The sequence below is a fragment of the Nematolebias whitei genome, chromosome 18, assembly GCF_014905685.2.
Source record: "Nematolebias whitei isolate Nwh7 chromosome 18, NemWhi1, whole genome shotgun sequence".
Classification (NCBI taxonomy): Eukaryota; Metazoa; Chordata; class Actinopteri; order Cyprinodontiformes; family Rivulidae; genus Nematolebias; species Nematolebias whitei.
In genome coordinates this window covers 38,595,558-38,607,641 of record NC_056515.1, presented here as the reverse complement: position 1 = coordinate 38,607,641, position 12,084 = coordinate 38,595,558, and the positions used below count along the sequence as shown (strand labels likewise).

Below are 12,084 nucleotides of genomic sequence, written 5' to 3'. Positions count from 1 at the left end.
TACGTTAAAACTAAAATAAGCCAACTAGTAGGTAAAAGCTAAAGGTACCAAAACAATACATAAAAGCTAAAATTGGAAAACTGGTAGCTAAAAGTAGCAAAACGGTACATTTAAAACTAAAATAAGCAAACTGGTAGCTAAAAGCTAAAGGTACCAAAACAATACATAAAAGCTAAAATTGGAAAACTGGTAGCTAAAAGTAGCAAAACGGTACAGAAAAACAAATGAACAAACCAGTAGCTAAAAGTAGCAAAGCAATAGGTAAAAACTAAAAGTATTAAATGTCTAGCTAAAAACTAAACTTAGCAGGCTTGTAACTAAAAGCTAAAAGTGCCAAAACCACAAAAAGACTGGCAGCTAAAAATAGGAAAACTATATATAAAACCAAAACATAAAAAGACAAAAATATAGCCAACACACTGAATCAGATTAAAAACAAATGATTTTGAAGCTGTTGAAGGGAACTCTGCATCTCCATGAGTAAAGTTTTGTTTATAAAATAAGAAAAGTAAAACAAACAAAACAAAAAAAAAGCCACAGCTCTCATCTCCTGATCTCTTGAACAAATATAAACAGCTAAAATAGCTTTAAGTCTTCAGAAGTAGTTAATTTGTAAAAAATAAAATTAGCTGACTCAGCATTCACACAACTAGCCTGCTAAGCTAACATCAGGGTGCAAGATATTTATTGCTATGTTTACATGAAATTGTCACCCCATGCTACCCCCTAGAGCCACCCCTGTTGGCCGACTGCTTCTTATCTGTGTTTTACGTGACACAGAAAGGTTTTGTTGGCCGTGGAAAGACGTCATACACAGCTCATTGTGTTGCCTCTGCTCCCCCATTGGCTGATGGGAATCTTTTGTCAGACCCTCACCTGTCAGCAGCCAGGCAGGTGCGATCAGATCTCACTGATTTTGGGTCAATAAAAAGCTGCGTGCGTAAAAAGGACGATGGTAAATCAGAGAGGAGCTGCTTTCTCTTGACTGTTTTCTTCTTTATGAACTCAACTGTAAGAATTAATAAGAAAAACGCAGCAAATGTATTTAAAAACGGAGCAGAGTCAGATTTATGTTTTGAGTTGGGAGCTCTCTCTGGTGCTAAACGCTCCCACGCTCATCAGTCACGCTGCGCTGCAAAAAATGTTCAGCAGTCTCTCAGAGGTGGAACTCAATCTGTTCAAATCAAAGAGAGACTTTGCCAAAACAAGGAAGAGGGGGGGGGGGGGTATTCTCAGTATGTCAAAGCAAATGGAAACATTTAAAAAAAGAACAAACATCAAAACTAACAGATGATAAGCTTATAAAAATAGCAATAAAACAAAATTGGATATACATACATACAGTTTTCCCCTTGTGTTAGCATTTGTTAGCATAATGTTTCATGAACCACTGGTTGAGTTATACTGAAGCTGTCAGAATTTAATCAGAATGTAAGTTTTGTATTCAACCCATTTCCAGATGGTCTTTAAAGCTCAGGCAGGAGATGAGCATTCTTTAAATGATGTTAGTTTTTTTCAGATTTAATCATTTTGTACATTTTCTCATTGATATAAAGTCAGCTTGATGTGTTTCCATCCTCCTTCACGTAACTTATAAAATGTTATCATCCGTGTGAATTAAAGCAGATTTTTCAGTGGGAACCAGCCGTTTCCCCATGAAATAATTAATTAATGAAAATATTTCAGCAGATTTATTTTTTGAGAAAACGACAGCAGATTTAATGGCTTTTTACAGTAAATTGGTTAAAGACGGGAAGTCGGAATTTTTTTAATTTATTTTGAGACTCGGGCAGATAACTGGGTCTTCTCTGTGGGCGACGTTCAGAACTTTAGCTGTAATAAACTAAAAACAACAATGTGATTATAAATGTTTTGAGTTGGACTTCTTATTCTTCCTATCAAAATAAACTAAAATAGCGCCCACAGAAGACTGACTGTAGAGCCAAACTATGTTCTTACATCCATTCGCTTTTGATATTTGTGATCAATCAACAGTTGTGCAAATGAGTTTGAGTTTCTTTATGGATTTTTGTTTTGGTAGTCGGCTCCGTATTCGTGTTTCATAGTTTTCAACAGACCTGACCACACAGGCTGCAGAACGAGCCGACAGTTCGTTAGCCTTTTGTTGGTTTTTGTAAACTTTTTGCTCCTTTTAGCTAGCATTTTAATACCCCTTTAGGTAAACTTTTGATACTTTTAGCATTTAGCTAACATTTAGATGTTTTTAGCTTTCAGCTAGGAAACCTTGGTGTTTTACTAAACGAGCACCATAACGTTACGACTAACTCTTTTTACTCTCAGTCGTTTATGTAGTGAAATTCAAACGAGGTTCTCCTTAACCCCCGCACTCCCTTTGAGTACATGATTCTGGCAACCATTATCGCCAACTGCATCGTCTTGGCCTTGGAGCAACATCTACCAGCCAGTGACAAGACGCCCATGTCTGAACGCCTGGTGAGTGTTTTTTCTTCTTACATTATTTCATGTCTTTTACTTCCCCCTCCAGTCTTTGACTTCCTGCTCCCCCAGCTCTTTACAGATGCACCTTCTTCACCTAACCTTTGAACATATAAAAAACACTAACGACAGACGCAGGAAGGTCACGAGGCGTATGAAGGAAAAACAAAAATTCTGTTTGACGGTTCAGCACATCTTGTTTTTTTAAAAACTCTTGCTACTCCGGGGTGTTTGTAACACCCTTTCTTGCCACACTTGACAATAAAAAAGTAACAGCTTGATGTGTAAAAAAGTCATTTTTGACTTCTTTTCTCGGCTGGGATGCAAATCCAGAACGAGAAGATAATACGACTATAAAGAAGTGGTTGCTCTGATGATGAGAAAGATTAGTGTCCTCCTTAAAGGGGCAACATCAAGCGTCCTCTGCCTCCTGCACCGTCAGGATGTTACATGACAAGATGGCTTTTAATTAGAGCAAGAGTTTGGCTGTTCTAGGAGAAGCTCTGTCAACAGACCAGGAGTGGAGCTGCTCTTCAGATTCAAACCTTTAATGGAGAATTCTTTAGCTGTTTCCTAAAGACCTATTTATTCATTTATCTGTAATGGGTTTTGATGCACAACTAGGGTTTCTTTGATTCAGTTAACCACAACCATCCAACTCCCTCGTTGTTTTATATTCATAAACTCAAAACTGACCTTTTATCGCTTGTTCAGGTGGACTAATTGTTCAGAAGCTATGCAACCAATTTGAAAAAGATTTAAAAATGTATTTTCTATTTTATTATTTTGACAGATTGAAACTGGTTTAGTAAAGTGGTTGGCTTAAAATAATAAGGGTAAAAATGAGCTATGTAGTGAAATTGTGTTGCCTGCTAGTTAAAGATGCTAACAAATAGATAATGTTGAGTGACAGCTGTTTTTAGTGGCTGACAGACCATTTTCATGAAGGTTTTAAATTACGCAGCTGAAGTGAAATAATTAGAAATAGCTACAAAAAAGCTGCTAATGTGAATTAGCTTAGCAGTTAATTTGTGTTAAACATTTAGCTAAAAAGTATCAGCATTAATATTTGCCTATATTAACAAAACGTAAGATCTTTTTAGTGGTTGACTCATTAATAGGCCTTCAGAGAAAGTGACTGACAATAAAATATTAAGCTTAAACATTAGCTATAGAAATCTGATCATGCGACTTAGCTTAGCAGCTAATTGGTGTTAGCTCCTTAATTCGAGAACACAGTTAATTCTGAGTGAGGATGTTGGCTATTTGTTAGTGATAAAGAGCTAAAGGTAACCTTTTATATTATCTGTGTCTTAAAATAAAGTCAGAGGAAACACATAAAGGCTTCAGAAGCTACTAAAACAGCAACATGGACTTTTTACTGCGATTTGGTAACTAGCTTATAGGCTAACGTCTTCCTTTTTAAAGCACATGCTGCAATTTAACTCAGTGACATTTGAGTCAAGGTAAATAAATTTGTATGCCCAAGACAAACAATAAAGAACCTAAAGTTTAGTTATCATTTACAAACTGCATTTGGTTTTATTATGCTAAAAAAAAAAAGAGTTTAAAAAGCAGCTAACACAAATGAGCTAATATGCTAATAGTTGTTAGCTACGAAAGTTAGCTAGTTTATTAGTACCACTAATAAGCAGTTAATTTAAATTAGCTGTTTGGCTATTTATGCTAACAAATTGCTAACTTTGAATCGTTCTAAGTACACCTAGTCTCAATGACTGTAAGATGTTAAAAAAAAGTAAAAATAAATAATTAAATAATACCAAAGAGGGAGAAGAAGCGAATAAAAATATGAATTTGTGCTGCAGACTAACTAGCATATATGCTAAGAGTTTCTCGTTTAAAGCACAAAGTGCCATTAAATCTTTTTTAAACCTCTAGTTTGGACTCTGGGGGCAAATATAAATAACATTTAATATTAATAGTTATAACTGTCACACTAGTTGGATCAATTCTCATAAAAATTACAAATAATACTCGCATTGAATGGTTCAGTTTTAGATTCCATGACAGCGTGGTGGCCGAAGTGGCAGTTTTGGGGTGAAAAATGTGAAAGTCTTTTTTATTCTACATATTTTATTATGAAGACAGTCAGTTTTTTATGCATTTGCTTTTATTTAACAAGAAAATCACCTATTGAAATATATTTTTCATTCCATGGAGTTCTGGGGAGTCATCAGTATTAATATAAACTGCATCATAAGACGGTAGCAGTAAGAAAACTAAGTGTAGCTTTAAGGTTGGAGTAAATATTTCGTATGATTTCAGTTATAATGTGAGATGTATCAGATTTGGACATAAACTGAGTTTGGTTTACAAAACTCTCAGCCTGGGAAGCTGAGGTCGAAGCATCTCCGGTATCACGCGACGTTCGTTTTAGTCGGCCAGCGCTACAGAAAGGTCACATTTCTTACAGTGTTCAGGCCTGTCACTCTGCTTTTATGTGATTATTCATGTTGGTGGCTGCATGTAATGTGGGGGCTGGGGTTAATGTCTTGTCCGGTTGGAAAGGCCTGCAGGGGGGGAATGAGGTTATGGTTGACGTATCTCCTGCTCATGTCAAGTGCTCGCTTTAGGTCCATTCACTTATTAATGGAGATAAATGAGAATAAAACTGCTCCTTACAGTGCAGTTGATCAGGAAACTGCGACCTAATGTACATCATGTGACTTTAACAGGTAACTCATCATGTTGTGTCAGGTGTGTTGTCAATATTGTATTTTAAGTCTTTGTTATTACAGATATGAGTGTATATTTCATTTGGCCAAATGTCAGAGGAAAATGCCCTTTGAGACACGTTTTCCTTCTCCTTCCTCTTTTTCTTTTTTCCAGTCGTCCTTCTTGTTCTGAATGCCAATACAAATATATTAGATTGTAGGTTCTTCTTGGCCCAAACATCTTTATTTTGCCTCTTGGCTTTACTATAGGACTTGCAGAATAGTTGTCGTTACTTTTAAAGGTTTATAACGGAGTAACGTGACCTGGAAGTATCTACAAAGAGCTGTGGTAATTAGTGTTTTCATTTTACAGAATGTGCAATACGTGTTAAGTTTTTGGCTTTAAGCGGTTTAAGATTTAACTCTTCTATCTTGTTTTAAGTTCTGCCTGTCCTTGGTTAATTTTATCGTCTGTTCAGACTCTTAGTCATCACACCGTTTTATTTTGTGTAGTGTTTTTATTGCACTAGTCTGTTGGTTGTACTTGTGATTTTTCAGTCTTGGCTAACTTATAACTCCTGATTTTGATTGTGTGGCTGAACAATGGCTCCTTTAATTTCTACATTATTCCTAATCTTAATGTTGACCTGTAGCTTTTGGTCCCTGATATAGCTGCCTCTTTGATTTGGGGTTTGGATCAATATTTTAAGTGCTTGCCTCCAACTAGACCTGTCGCGATAAACAATAAATCAATTAATCGCACGATAAATTAAAATTATTGACCTCATTTTCATTTATTGTCTTTATCGTTTCTTCGTGTCTCTCTCTTTCTACTGAAGACACTGGATGACAAAAGGCTCAACTCCGGTGCTCTTCACTGACCTTCCCTTTCTCTATTTTCTCTTTTCTTTAAAATCTGTTTTAACCATCGAAAATCACATTTTTGGATCGTTAAAAGCAGCTAAGCTGAAAAGCTAAGCTAGCTGTTAGCTAAGTTAAGCTAACAAGCCAACCTTGGGTAAAACTCCGTCCTGTCAAAGCTCCAGAATTCATGGTTGAAACCCGTGCCTTCGTGTAAAAAGTAGTTTTTCTCTGCAAAAAGAAGACTGATAACTTGTTTACTGATTTATTATTTTTTTTAATTAAAAGATTTGTGTGACAAATGCTAAAAAACTCAAACCACATCGAGCGTCTGCCATTTTGAGAACCGAAAAAAAGGGAGAGACAGCCCATGTCACGTCAAGGGGCCTCCCTCTCATTTTTCTTAGAGACACGCTGCTCGCTCCCTCACTATCCATCCTTTGGTTCAAACAATCTTATACTGCCATCTGGTGGTCTAAAAAGATACTACACACAAAAATTAACCAACATTTCTTCTTAAATTTGACGAGTAATTATTGGCAAATTTCAAACAATGTTATCGTTTATCGCAATAATTTGAGACAATTAATCGCCCAGCAAAATTTGTCATCGTGACAAAGCTACCTTCAACCTCTTTAGATCTTCCACTTTAGCTTTGTTTCTTTTTTAAATTAGCCTCTTCAGCTGATAACACACTGGTTCATCCCTTGTCAAAGAAAATCTGATTAGTCTTTATTGCCTCTGCATCTTTCAAACGGACTTTCAGTTTTACTAGTTGAGGTTTAAGTAAATAAATATGGGGTCAGGAGTGTCTGAGCAGCCTGTAAAACATGTTTAAGTTTTTTTTTAATATACCAATCCTTTATAATGAGGTGATATTTGTATTTGTATATAACTAATCTGAAAAATTACATAAATCCTAAAGTGATTCAAATTACTTGACGTTGTTTAGTTGACCTTATTATTGTGCTTTTTCTGTTGAATATTTGAGGAAAATTTATTTTTTGTGCTACAAACCCAAATAACCGTTCGGCGTTGCCAGGTCTCCTTTTTTAAACGGGACCATTACTGTAATGGGTTTTAATCTGGTTTAAAAAAAAACAACAGAATAATAGAAAGAGTGGGTGTTGTTGAATTTTTGTTGATATATTTTGGAAATTGTTTCAAATTTCTCTTGTCATGTGACCCTAACCTTTTTAAACAAGCTCATAGAAAGCTTAAGAAATGGTGGTTGGACTATTTTAAACCTTAAGACTGACTAGCCTTCTGGCTTGTCTTTGTTGTTCTTTAAATTTCTGTTTTTCATGGCTTCAGCTTCTGCTTTCTGCTCATACTCACATGTTGTCCCCACCCAGCTTTAAGCCCACGTTAAATTGTTTTTCAACATTTTAACGCATTAAATGTGCTTGTTTGTCTTTTCTCTTGCATAGCTTTGGTTGTTCTGCTGTAAGAAGACGTATGTGTTAGTTTTCTTTCCTTCCACCCTCCTTTCTCTTGTCTTAATGCTTCATTAATCTTTCCCTTCTTTCAAAAACATCTTCCGTCAATCTCATCCTTTCTCCGATTCTCTGTCTTTCTGTAGGACGACACAGAGCCCTACTTTATTGGAATATTCTGTTTCGAGGCAGCCATTAAGATCATCGCCCTGGGCTTTGCATTTCACAAAGGCTCCTACCTCCGCAACGGCTGGAATGTAATGGACTTCGTGGTCGTCCTCACAGGGTGAGTCTTGTGCCTGCTGGTTGTAAGCTCGAGATGGATGACATACATGAAAGAGAGGTTGGTTTTTCTTCTGTGAAAGGCCCGAGATCAGGGCAGGGTGGAATCATCTTCTTGCCCTTAGTGTTTGCTTTCAAGGCTTTCAACATGTAGCCCCGGTCTTTAAAGTATTTAAACATTGTGTCACATACTTTGTGGCAACAGTTTATGAGACGGAACAAACCCTTTAAAGAAATGGTTTTCAAAATTTAGTGAGGAAAATTTTTGACTTATCTGTGATGTTTTGATGTACATTTGTTAAGGTATTGAAGAATGACCCTATTCTGGTTCTTCTTGACTTCAGTCCATCAGATAGTTACAAAATAATTGTGTAAATCTTCTTCAGAGACTTTTACACAACTTTAACTAAACAGGAACTTTTTGGCTTTTTCGTGTCTTTGTGTGGAACCTATTATGAATGAGATAAAGTCTGCATTGCATGTGTAGTTCCACAAGGATCAAATATCGATCCTCTTCTTTTTAAAGATGCCATTTGTTTTGTTTATCAGTACAGCAGATCTTGTCGTTCTATGCTGACGACACGTTGTTGTACATTTCTGCTTCTGCAAACTTTTTTAAATCCTGCAATGATCTTAAACATTGGGTTGCTGATTATAATGGACGTTTGCCTTAAAGCAACGACTATTTCAGTTGGTCCTGACTAGGCCTGTCACAATATCAAATTTTCAGAAATTATTGTGATGAACGATAATATTTTTTGAAATTTGACAAGTAATTAATTAATTAGTAATTATTGTCAAATTTAAGAAGAAATGTTGGTTAATTTTTGTGGGTGGTAACTTTTTGACCACTGGATGGCAGTATAAGACTGTTTGAACCAAAGGATGGATAGTGAGGGAGCGAGCAGCATCTTTAAGAAAAATGGGAGGGAGGCCCCTTGACGTGACATGGGCTGTCTCTCTTTGGTTATGAAAATGGTGGACGCTCGGTGTGGTTTGAGCTCTTTAGCGTAGCATTTGTCACACAAAGCTTTTAATAAAAAAATAAACGAAAAACAACTTTTTTCACGAAGGCACAGGTTTCAACCGTGAATTTTGGAGCTTCGACAAGACGAAGGTTTTTTCCCCGAGGTTGGCCTGTTAGCTTAGCTCGTAGCATAATTTCTCAAAGCTGCTTTTAACAATCCAAAAACGTGATTTTTGACGGTTAAAACTGATTTTAAAAGAAAAGAAAAAGGGAGGGGTCAGTGAAGAACCGGAGTTGATCTTTTGTCATCCAGTGTCGTCAGTAGAAAGAGACAGACACGAAGAAACGATAAAGCTGATAAATGAAAATGAGTTGATAATTTTAATTTATCATGAGATTCATTGATCACGACGGGCCTAGTCCTGACTCTTTAAAACTGCAGCTTTACTCTTGTTGACCTCTGCTTGTTGAACCCAGTCAGTATGTGATGAACAATATTTCACTTTGAACTCTGAGACTGATTTTCAAAAACACATGTATCATCTCAAAGACTGTCTTCTGTTACTTTATAAACACAACTTTTTCTTATAACTGTCTTGTTTTGAAAATTTGTTCCATGCTTTTATTTAGAGTCTGATTACTGATATTTACATATTGCAAGGTTTGCAACGCAAATATCTAAGGGTAATTGTTTTGTCATTTATAGCTCAAAGACCTATTCCTACACCTTGTGGCCTCTTACCAAGGTCAAAAGGCAGATTGTTACTTCAAGGCATGCTAGGCCTTCAGATTGAATTAACTTTTGTCTTTTTTCTTTTATTGGAAGAAATATAGTATCTTCTGCAGAGATATGAACATCCGGGGTGATTAAGTGACTTGTTTTTATTATACATCTGTCTTTCAATGGACATATTTTGGTATAGCTCTGATCCGCTCAAGATAATTTCATACACATTTGTGCCATCACTAGGCAGCATGTCATGTACACTCTTCATCACCTCCGCTCTGAAGTCAAGGTCACAAATCTAAGTCGAAGGTTATAAAAGGTCTTTGCTTGTTGGGTCCATTGCTATACGTTGCTGTACAACAGTTTATCAGAGGTTACGGTACTTTTGTTCCAGCTGCTGCTGATTCTTCTGGGCTCTAACAAACTCAAACATTGTGTTTAAGAATTAAACACGTATTTGTCAGTCGCGTAGGTAAAATTGTGTAGTTGTCTTTTTTTTTTATACAGCGTGCAAGCAGGAGGAATTGCATTCAGATCTAATTAAATTTAATTGGAAGAATTAATGTTGGATATGAAACATTAATATTTATGCGCTGAACAGCTTTTATCCTTTTAGTTTATCTTCTAGCAGCTTCTTAAGGTCTAAAGCTCTTTGAAACAGATGATAGTGTTATTGTTTAGCGTTTCCTGCGTCAAACATCGGCTTTTTAGTTCAGATTTTTCCCCTCCCTCCAGGGAATAAAAACTGTAGAAACATCTCTTCAGTTTTGACCACCCGCTGCTGACACAGCTGGAGACAAATTAACCATTATGCTGTGGATGTGAGTGTATCTCTCGTTGGTTGCCATGCAACCGCAGTAGATAATGTGCCTTGATGTAAAAAGGGCTTTCTGTTTGTGTGTTTGTGAATGTTTTACACGTTATTTGACTTTTTTGTTGTCATTGCTTTACAAGCTTTTGTGGGAAGAATGCGTTTGATTTGAAATATCTCGGTAACAACTAAGAAGTGTTTTTATTTGTTTCATATTTATGTGGTTGAGACGGTTTTCTGTCTGCGCATAGGGATGCTTAGCTGAATTTCTGAGTCAGAGATATTTGCTAAAAAGTCATTTTTCAGTCGAACCAAAACACAGCAGTTTTCTATTTCATGCTGTGTGTAAAATATATAAACAGTTAATATCTTACCTGTTGTTAATGGCTCAATGAATGGCTTAATCTTAGAGAAATTAAGCTAACAGCTAGTTTGAATGCAGCCAATGCCAAAGTGGGTTGCTGCTCTTTAAACAACTCCTTTTTTTCAGAATTGTATAGTGATGCATCTGGGTAGGAATGTTTGGGTACCTCACAGATTATCAATGCATTTTGATTATCTTGAAGCTTTAATTTTTTTTGCTTAATAAACAGTGCCTAATAACAAGTAAAAAAAAAAAAAAAACTACAACAAATGACTAACAATTAGCATAGATGCTAACTTAACATTGAAAATGCCTTAGATAAGCTAACACAATTAGCATTGTTTACATCTGGCAATTTAAACACAAATCAAACATATCAGTCTTTACTATAGACAGTCATGTTATGATAGCTTTAACTGTTATTTACAGATAAATATTCTTTAAGGTTTTGGCAACAAAAAGGTAAAAACTAAGTGACAACATTTAAGACATGTTTCCACGACGGGAAGCTACGGGAACTCTTCTGGGACAAATGACGCTGCACTGTAATGACTTTGCTGGCTTTTTTTAAAAGTGGCAACACAGATAAACAAAATGGCGTTTTGACTAAATTGATTCATAATCCATCTAAAAACAGATTTTATTTCCCACCCGTAGTGATTTATGCGACCATTATTTTATAAACATTTACCCCACTGGTAAATTCACATTTCAAGGTGGTTACTAGAGATAGACCTATTAATTGGCTGGCCGATATAATCAACAGATATTGTCCACTTAAAAAATAAATCATAATCATCTATGCCTGTGCATATTTTATATAATACCAAACCAGAAATGCAGCAGCTGCTACAACCAGCATACCGTAGCCCACTATTTAGTTTATTTTAATTGAAAATGTCTTTGTGTATTGTTTTTTGGAGTTTAGGTTGTATTTTGTTAAATGAAAAATACTTATTGGCCAGGGTAAGGTTGGCATCTACCATAGCGAAACTCATATTCTTTGACGTCTAGTTTTGGCAGAAAATATCTAATATTCCTGTTGGAGGTGATCTAGTTTGCTCTCACAAATAACCAACAGCTTTTCTATAAATAAAGTTGTTTAAATTAGATGAAATCATACCTTTGATTTGATTTCAGAGACCCTACGATTTTACATATTGCTAACGTTAAGCCATTTAAACGTCAAACAAGAAGATGTTACTCTTAGTACAAATTTTCCTCTTGGCTGGGGTGCAGTCATCGATGGAAAATATACGGAGTGCCTGATCTGCCAGTCTGTGGTCAAGCTGAAAACAAATCTGCCAATTCCAGTCGGACTTTGAGCAATCGGTGCGTTGTGATTATTGTCAAACAAGCAGAAGAAAGACTGTTTAGGGCAAGATATTTAAATCAAAAACAATGCTACTTTGGGTTGTCAGTCACTGCATTGATTTAAAAAAAAAAAAGCTCGGTCATCAATCAAAAGTAAGTAGTCGAGGATTTATTGCTCTAATATAACACG

The 12,084-nt window shown here is 36.0% G+C and overlaps 1 protein-coding gene across 1 annotated transcript in view; it reads left to right on the top strand.

Annotated features, from left to right (window-relative positions):
• LOC119424586 (voltage-dependent P/Q-type calcium channel subunit alpha-1A) overlaps positions 1 to 8,021 on the top strand; it is a 9,827-nt gene extending 1,806 nt beyond the window's left edge. The window contains exons 2-4 of the mRNA XM_037692075.1: positions 2,349 to 2,454; positions 7,576 to 7,715; positions 8,015 to 8,021. Of these exons, the coding sequence (XP_037548003.1) occupies positions 2,349 to 2,454; positions 7,576 to 7,715; positions 8,015 to 8,021 (253 nt within the window). The remainder of the gene's footprint in view (positions 1 to 2,348; positions 2,455 to 7,575; positions 7,716 to 8,014) is intronic.
• The last annotated feature ends 4,063 nt before the right edge of the window (positions 8,022 to 12,084 follow it).